This window comes from Hyperolius riggenbachi, chromosome 5 (genome assembly GCF_040937935.1).
Source record: "Hyperolius riggenbachi isolate aHypRig1 chromosome 5, aHypRig1.pri, whole genome shotgun sequence".
Classification (NCBI taxonomy): domain Eukaryota; kingdom Metazoa; phylum Chordata; class Amphibia; order Anura; family Hyperoliidae; genus Hyperolius; species Hyperolius riggenbachi.
Window position 1 is genome coordinate 188,958,937 of NC_090650.1, and position 9,835 is coordinate 188,968,771.

The 9,835-nt window shown below is 38.0% G+C and overlaps 1 protein-coding gene across 1 annotated transcript in view; it reads left to right on the plus strand.

The window, feature by feature from the left end:
• IGFBP1 (insulin like growth factor binding protein 1) overlaps window positions 1-4,006 on the plus strand; it is a 7,533-nt gene extending 3,527 nt beyond the window's left edge. Inside the window, exons 3-4 of the mRNA XM_068236504.1 lie at window positions 984-1,112; window positions 1,297-4,006. Of these exons, the coding sequence (XP_068092605.1) occupies window positions 984-1,112; window positions 1,297-1,428 (261 nt within the window). The 3' untranslated portion in view covers window positions 1,429-4,006. The remainder of the gene's footprint in view (window positions 1-983; window positions 1,113-1,296) is intronic.
• The last annotated feature ends 5,829 nt before the right edge of the window (window positions 4,007-9,835 follow it).

Here is a 9,835-nt window from a genome sequence, read left to right on the forward strand (position 1 = left end):
ACCGTGTCACTTGCTGTGTGTTGAATAAGTATTTAATTTATAAGAGAAAACTCAGGAAAATTGAAGGGTTAAGTAAAAGCAAAGAGCAGTCACTACGTGCATTACATAATTTCCAAGTAATAAGGGAAATATAATGTATTTAAAACTTCAGTAATATCAATGAAAACTGCATAGATTTGGCAGTAGTTCTGTATATGAATAGTTTAATAGCCTCATGTTTACAAACTTGCTGAAATCTTGCTGTGGTACCTAACTGGTGACCTGTCACATGTTATGACATTATTTTCTCAATAACTGGAGGAAGCAGAGAGCACACTGAAACCAAATTATTATTATAGATTTATAAAACAATGATATCTCCCATAGACTTTTATGCTGGGAATACTCGGTTTGTTTCTGGCGCTCAATTCTGCTCTCAATCGTTTTTGCCGCTCGATTCTGCAGTCGATTCTTTTATCTTCCGCTCGTTTTTCTTATCTTTTTCCATTCACTTCTATCAGAAATCGAGCGGCGAAAGGATTGAAAGGGAGATCGGACATGTCGCAAATGATCTATCGAACCATCTAATCACCTCAAAAACTAACCGTGTATTCCCAGCATTACAGAGAATTTAATAATGTTACTATCTCTCCCTCAAAGGTGCTCATAATCCAATCCCTACCATTGTTATAGTCTACAATAGTCAATAGCCAATTTTAGTGGTGAAAACTGACATCTCAGTGTATTTTTGGAAGGTGAGAAGGAACTGGAGTGCCTGCGGAAACCCACATAAACACAGATTCCATGCAGACAGTGTTCTGGCCAAGGTTTAAATCTGGGATTCTGGAATTTTGAGCACTGAATTTACTTTACTTCACTCAAGCAGCCGTATTAGAATATACATTTCTTGATTTTTTAAATTATAATAACTATATTATATTGAAATTTCTTTAGTAAAAATATTGCTTTATATTGACATCACCATTTTTTATCTTTGTTTACAGGGGCCTTGCCAGAAAGAACTTTACAAAGCAATGGACAGACTTGCAAAAGTGCAACAAACAACCGGAGAAGACTTGTATAGGTTTCACATCCCCAACTGTAACAGAAATGGTTTTTACCATAGCAAACAGGTACAATTCTTGAATTTATTTGCAACAAAGCCAACACATTTTTGTACAATAGAATTTATTTTTGTATAGCAAAGAAGAAATATGCAATTATATTTATTTCCATCTACCGGTATATTAAATTGTATTTGTTTACTACAAGTTTTTGTGATAAATAAATAAATATATATATCTATGTTTTATTTAGTGTGAGACTGCTTTAGATGGAGAACCAAGAAAATGCTGGTGTGTGTATCCATTAACTGGGAAGAAGATACCAGGTTCTCCCGAATTCAGAGGTGATCTTAACTGCCAACAGTACCTGAATGTACAAGAATAGGTGCGGGGAAGTTCTGCCAATGTACATATTCACAATTTGTGAACAACTACTGAACTATTTATTCAGACATATATTTTTCCTCAGACACTTTGTATTATGTATTTTTTCATACCTATTTATGAAACTTATTATGATCTATATATTTACATTATTTTTTACAAAAATGTAAATCAAACTTTTTATTTAACACATAAATTATGGTTTCATAATTGTAAATTGTTGATTGCTGTAATCTAATTTGTTATGACAAAAATGCAAACCGTTTTTTTTTTCATACGCACATACTTAACTTTGTATTTTTGTCATTAGGGACAGTTTTTAAAGAGTTCTAGGTTCTGCAGATTTGCCAATTTGCCACATTGCTTTGTGCAAAGACTTATGTATGTATGCAAATGCAGGTAACTGGACAATGTGTGGATGAATCAGCTTTGGTTTAGACTTATATCCCAGAAAAATCTGCAATGAATTTGAACTCAAACATTTTTCAGAAAATGGTCATCATAGGAGGAATATTGCAGTGGAGAATAAGAGGCATATCAAGGGTAATTACTTGGTGAGTTCACCATTAACCCTTTAAGAAACTGACCCAGTATCTTCTTTCTACATTTACTGTTTAAATTGTGTACACTAGAGCATACATTAGTATTTTATTTTTGGTATTTGGACTTGCTATTTATGCTTTTTTATGTGTTTTTTAGATACATAGTAATGACATTTTTTTTAATACTAATTAGTTGTTTCTGAGGTGTGCATTACAACTCCATTGTAAAACTATTTATTGCTATCATTAAGTTCAGTTTTAAACACACAATTAACAGTACAGATAAATTACAATTTTATCAAAGGACAACACCCTATCAAGTTAAGATAAACAGGTTTTCTCACAACAACTGGATATTTAAGAAAATACATAAATTATTAATTCAGTTTATCAGCCCAAAAGTGTTCAAATATTCCACAGCATGCACAATAATAAAAAAACTTCTAAAAGGGTTTGTTCCCGGCTCAAAATTATCATCTAGATCGCTTACAATAGAACTCTAGGCAAACGATAGAAACAGATAGGCTCTGTTCACTCTGGGAATTGCAAAATGCTAGCAAAATCACAAGCTTTTTGCAAAGCAATTTTCCTGTGATTTTTCATTGTACAGGAAAGTGATTTTGGATCGGTTGCATTTTGTGATTATTTAACATTGAAATGCAATCACTCCAAAATCGCTAAAAATTGCTGCATGAACCAAGTTTGAGATTTCAGCAAATCACTCATCGCTGGCGATCGCTACAGTGTGGACACTACCATTGATTTACATTCCCATAGTGCTTTTTTTAGTGCTAGTGATGTCAAGACAAGCTGAAATCACTATTGAAATGTTCTAGTGTAAGTGTGAAAGAGGCCTATGAGCTAATTGCAAAGAGCTGGGGAGGAGAGTTGGTGAGGGTGGGGGCCCAGTTCCTATTTCCATGTCAGGATCTAGAGGTCTTTATTCACTTTTCTTGAATGTCATTCACTAATGTACGTATTACTTTGCTAACATGTCAGCCATCATGGATACATTATCTTAACTGAATATAGTGTCCAGATCCTCAGCACCCCCCCCCCCCCCCCACACACACACACACACACACATTCCAAAAACATAATGATAGAATGTATCTGGCTAAGTCAGCTTTGGTATATAGTTTGTTGTACCAATGGATGTTCCTATGTCCATCTCCAAGAGAAGTTTTGCGTGTAGAACTTTTAACCTCCAAAACAGTTACTGAAAGAGACACTGAAGCGGAAAAAAAATATGATATAATGAATTGGTTGTGTACTACGAATAATTACTAGAAGATTAGCAGCAAAGAAAATATTCTCATATTTTTATTTTCAGGTATATAGTGTTTTTTCTAACATTGCATCATTCTCTAATATGTGCAGATTACACAACACTCAGCATTCAAAATGATTCTTTCAGAACAGTCTGTGAACTAATGACCTCTCCTCTAGCAGATAAAAAGAAAACAGTTGAGATAATAAAAGTCAGCAGACTGCCCTCTCCACGACTAAAAAAAGTCGTAGAGATTAATGGCTTTTTTGCATAGAGATAACAACTGGAGTTTCTTAACTCTTCCTGTACTGGAAACAATTAGACTGCTGTATCTGATCTTAATGTTTTATTTTTTAGCTGTACTACACATACAAATCATAATATCATAATTTTTTTTTCGCTTCAGTGTCTCTTTAAGTGTCTCTTTAAATAGCAGAATTACTACATGATATAAGTGACAATGTGCAAAGAAACTCACAGGAAACTGTAATAAATCCACCCCTTTTGTAATCATAATGTATACATGTATACATTCAGCAGGTTTAAGGTTTTTCATTAATAAAAATACTCCAGCAAGTAGATTAATGGCTTAATACATACACTCCCATATACTTAACACTTCCTACAGAACCTCCAGTGTTTCTTTTAGTATATTCTATACTGTTCTGTTAATGAGCAAATCAAAATAATATGGCAGTTTTTACATTTGACTACTTAAATATGTTAGTGCTAAAGAAAATTAATTAAGGTACATACACACGTCAGATTTTTCCAAATGACCAGTCATTTGGACGTCTGAACGACCAGTCATTTGGACGTCAAATCGGGCATGTGTACAAATGGTCGTTCAGCTGATAACACTGGTTTTGACCGATCCGCTTGGCAGGTCGGTCAAATCCAGCGTTATCAGCTGAACGACCGTTTGTACACACCCTGATTTGACGTCCAAACGACCGGTCGTTCGGACATCCAAATGACCGGTCGTTTGGAAAAATCCGACATGTGTACGCACCTTTAATTTATATCTTGGACTGTATTAATTTAAAGGATAAGTAGACTCATGAAATAGATCTAGTTAATTATTGTCAAACTGTGCAGTAAGGACAATGAGGTCTTGGTATAGTAGTGATGAAAAGGCACTGCACCGTGCAGTGTGCATAGTATTGAAGGGGAAGCACATGTAATCATAGCACAACTGGCCAGACCCAAATCATCCACAAGACAACCTAGATAGATGCATTAGACCTGCTAAACACCTTCTCTGAACCCTCTCTGCCACTTCTCTCCTTATCAAAACAATAGACAGGTGGCAGGCACAAGGAGCATAAAGGTAGCCATACATCTAGCGATGATGGGCAGATTTCACCAAGAAACAAATCTCTCTCTAATCAAATCTGATTAGAGATATGTCTGTTGGCTGCCCCCGCAGGCCGATTCCCAATTAATTTAAGGCATGAAATCTCTCGGGAATCAACCGAGCCCGCCACCTCACCGCAGTTGCCCTAATGTATGAATGTATGTAATATGTGCATTTGTACATTGCTTCTCCCGTGTCGCAGTGCCCGTCCTTCTTCTGAATCCTCCTCCGCTATTCCATAGCCGCATACACACTGCCGGCGTGGTGTGTGATGGCACACACGCTGGCCTGCTATGCACCAGCAGTGTGTATGGGGCTAACAGAAGAGCGGGGATTTAGAAGACGGATGGTTACTGCGACATGGGATAGGTAATGTATAAATGCACATATTACACACATTTATACATTGCGGGAACAGCAGCGGGGGTTTTATCGCATTCGTTGCTCGTCCCTGTATTGCTCGCCGTTACTGCCACGCACCCGACTGACCATGATGGCCCTACATATTGCAACATGCACGACCGACATAAGCGACCAAATTTGGGCCCAAATTATTTTTCATCCATTTCTGATTATAATAAACGATTTCGATGGTCAATCGGCTGCCAAGTCGCCTGATGTATGGCCACCTTAATTGATTATCTTTGTTAGGGTTCCCTTTCAGCTTCAAGGACAACTGAAGTAAGATGAATATAGAGGCTACCATATTGATTGTTGCCTGGCAGCCCTGCTGATCTATTGCCTGGCAGCCCTGCTGATCTATTCGGCTGCAGTAATGTCTTATTAACATCAGAAACAACCATGCCGCTAATCTTGTCAGATCTGACAACAAAGTCAGAAACACCTGATCTGCATATGTTTGTTCAGGGTCTATGGCTAAAAGTGTAAAAATATGGCAGCCTCCATATCCCTCTTGCTTCAGTTGTCTTTTAATTTATTTGTGCTGCTGCTTTTCCATTATAGTGATGTACATATTTTTTTCCTAACATGTAAATCTCCACTGACCCAGAGAGATAATTATAGTTTGCTAACCAACCAGCCAACCACTGTCATACTCAGTGGCTATGGATCAACTAGCTGAAAAGTAGATTTTCAGCTAGTTGATCAATAGCCGCTGAGTATGACAGTTTCATTTTTTCTCTCTTGCTGGGTACCCCAAGCGTAGAAAAAAATTGTACATTCATTTTTATCATTATTTCACTAATGAATATTGTTTTTACTTAGAAAATCCCCAATTACATACCTGAGGATTAAAGCAATGCTAATTGGGAAAGTATGTAAGTTGCTTCCTGGTAGAAAAAAGGTGCACAGTTTGTTTGAAAGCATCATAGAGGCTAGGTTCACAATGGGACATTTCGGAACTGTGTTTTAAAATTTTATAACGCAGCTTACCGCAATACAATAAAAAGTCTATGCGACATTCACAGTGCGATGTTAGCATTGCATGGTAACGTGTTGTGTTATGGTGATACACTGTTGCAGTGCGTTACCTCTAAACACACTTTACTAGGTACAGGAAAGCATACTTTTCATGCACTGCATGCTTTACTGTACCTACTTAATGCAACGGTAACGCAGCATTAATCTGCGTTACCACTGTTTTGTTGCGTTGTGATGTTGCATTTCAACTTTATAACGTCCCACTGTGAACCTAGCCTGATGCTTTTGACAATACAGGCTCCTATTCAATTACCTTTTCTCCTGAGTATTCTCTCAAGTATTCTATCAAGAGATAATTTTATTTTGTCTAGAAAATAACTTTTCAGCACATAAGAATTGAACAAGTTAGTAAAAAAGTAGTATCACGCTTATTTTGAGTATTTTCTTGCTGCTGTGAAGATATCTCCTGGGAGAATATGTAGGAGGAAGGTTTATTGAATATTGCCCATATAATTCTGCTTACTGCATTGGCTGCTTAAAGCCTGTAGTGAAATGGACATGGGGGCTGCCATTTCAATTTTCTGCCATTGACTATTACCTGGCTCTCTTGCTCATCTTCCTGGATTCAGTGGTGTCTGAATGACACACCTGTATGCAGCAGGAATGCAGCCTCAGGCCTAGTGCACACCAGAGCGGTTCGGTTGCGTTTTCAGATCCGATTGCCGATGTGGAAACGCTAGGGTAATGTATTTCAATGGGGTGGTGCACACCAGAGCGGCAGGCATTTTGCAGAAACGCATATTCCCGGGCTGCTGCAGATTTTGGATTGCCGAGGCGTTTCTGCCTCCAATGTATAGTATAGGAAAACCGCAAACCGCTCTGAAAAACGGCAGTTCAGAGTGGTTTTGCAGGCATTTTTGTTACAGAAGCTGTTCAGTAACAGCTTTACTGTAACAATATCTGAAATCTACTACACCAAAAACGCTTCGCAAAACCGCAAAATGCTAGGTGAAACGCTACAGAAAAATAAGAAAAAGCGTTTCAAAATCTGCTAGCATTTTGCGGATCTGCTAGCGGGTTTTGGTGTGCACTAGGCCTCCGTGGTTAGACATTGGTCAGAACACCTTATCTGTATACTGGTTTTAGGGCAGAGGCTTAAATTATAAGTAGCAAAGGATCAGGAGGGCAGCTAGCATAGTTTAAACGGAAATAAATATGGCAGCCTTAATATTCCTCCTACTAGAGTCACTTTAAGAATACATCTGCATTCATGAGCTCCAGTAGGTCCCTATAACATCAGAGAATTGGAGGGTTCAAATCCATTGATGTTGGATCTGCTTCCTTCCAACAAGATATTTTAGCGCAAAGCAGGTCATTTGGGCAACTGCGGCACTTTGGTAAAATGGGAGGCACATAGATCACAATGTTTATGAAAATTTGGTATGCAAATATATGCAGCTTAAAAACAAAACAATGAAATCCCTGGTCAACTAAATTCGATTGGTCCATTTTCAAACTGCATTCCTTTGCATACAAAATTTACATAATACTGCATCAACTCAGAATTACTTGCATCTCATTGGTTATCTGTAGTTTAGAGATCTTTGCTCTATGAAAGATGAAACATCTTTGCAAATGATCAGTTAGCAGTTAGAAATATACAGAAATAAACTGCCATGCGGCTTGGCATTATTTTTTAGAATGAAAACTGAAACTTAATACATATTTTTATTTTGTTTATATATATGTTTTATTGTTGATCAGAATTTATGAGAAAATGTACTTATGTGAACAATTTTTCTACATTCATAAACTTGTTGTTTATTTGACTTCCAGTCAGGTAACACATATTGCTGCTACTTTAATATATTTTATCCATAAAAATGTATTTTATTTTTGACACGATGCTGCTAATGATTTATTGTGCTCTTTTTATTAAATTATTGATATCTGTTTTGATCATTGAATTACTTTTTGCAACACAATAAAATATTTCACACAAGCAAGGATGGTGTGTTTTTGTCTGAATGCAAACCTTAATAATTTGCTTATAACCTGTTGTCATTGTTATATAGCATAAACAGATATAATTGGAATGGATCACAAGCTCCCATTACTCGCACCTGTGATTTCTATTCCCTCCTTTAGTTTTCTTCTTACTTCACTATCCTGAATACAGGGCCGGTTTAAGCAACAATGGGGCTCCAGGGCAAAATAAACCTGGGGGTCCCCCAACAGATACCCCAGAACAAAAATCTGCATTTAGGGTCCTTTTTTGCAGCTGGTATAGTCAGGGTGTGAAGCCCCAATTGGTCGGAGCTCCACATTCTGACTATCCCAGGCTGCATGGGGGACAAGGGGTTGAAAAGTTTCAGGAGGGGGGACCCCACAATTTAAAAAAAAAAAATTCCCACACTCTATAAATAAAAAAAAAAATTGGGAAAATAGGAAAAAATGCCAGGGATCTTCACACAGCCATATTGTGGCTATATAGCGATCCCTGGCCAAAGCGCTGCGTATGGACCCCCTGAAAACCCTGTCAGGAAATGTATTGCTCTTTCTTTTGATGCATGTAAAATTACACTACCGTTAGGTTTGCTACTAAAAGTGACATTTACCGCATTTAAAAGTATACTTTTTTCCTTCAAAACTTTAAAATCGATTTTCTCAAAAACTATAAGGAATTTTTGAAAAATTGTATTTCCCTCTTATTTCCAATGATCTCCTTAACATATCCTGCAAATTTAGGGTTTCTAGAATTTAAGGTGGATTTGCTATTAACCGTTAAATTTGGCGGGTTTTTAAACGTGAATTTTTTTCCTTTGAAAATTTAAAATCAATTTTCTCAAAAACTATAAGGTCTTTTAGAAAAAATGTTTTCCCTCTTGTAGCCACTGGGGGCCCCTACAGGCTCTGGGGCCCTGGGGCAATTGCCTCCTTTGCCTCTATGATAGCGCCGGCCCTGCCTGAATAACTGCTTAGACTATGTGACCTGGATTTAAATGGTTACAGCCACTTTATTAAAATCTATTAGCATATGCATGAATAATATAGCAGCATTGTTAAAATACTGTAATAACAGCAGACATAAAGCACAGCAAAATGAGCCTACATTTCAATAGTAGAGTCAAAATAAAGGAGGTGAAGAGGAAAAGAGCCTAAACCCCTGTGTTGGACAGAGGGAGCGATCTTGACAATACTGTGCAAGTCTGTGTAGTTGTCATCGAAGGGTGCTGCTCTCTTGGGTGCCACTCTAGGTGGTATATAATCTGCAGTAGACAGTGGGATGTGGGGGGATGGGTGGAAAAACAAGGGGTGGGGGAGAGCGCACTCAGGTTGTCATTCAATAAAAATGGCCAGCCGGCCGTGGAATATTCTCACCTGGATCTGTGGCTGACTGTCCCATACGGGGTGGCCAGCAGAAAGGCTTTGTCCCACTTGGACCGGGGACCAAGTCTTGGCAGAAGTCCTCCTCCACAAGGCATGAAGACGATAGCCTCCTTCAGAGCTGTAGTAGCAGGCTGCTGTTCTGGTATATTTTCCACCTAGCCTGAGTGCTGTGATGCCACTATAGGCGGCTGCACTGTCAGGCAGTCGTGGGTGGATTAAGAAATTTGAGTTTAAGCGATTTGCCAGTGCAAGTGTATGCAAGTAGGAAATAGACGGCGGCTGCCGTGTGAATCAAAAGTAAAAACTTTTATTGTAGCTAAGCAACGCTTTTCAGAGGGCTCAACCCTCTTTCATCAGGCTAAAATATTGTTACAATTGAGATGGGTTTATATACTATGCACTCTTCATTGATTGGTGTGACATGGAGTGGGAGATTATCCAATCCCACGTCAGTATGCTGATATGCTGG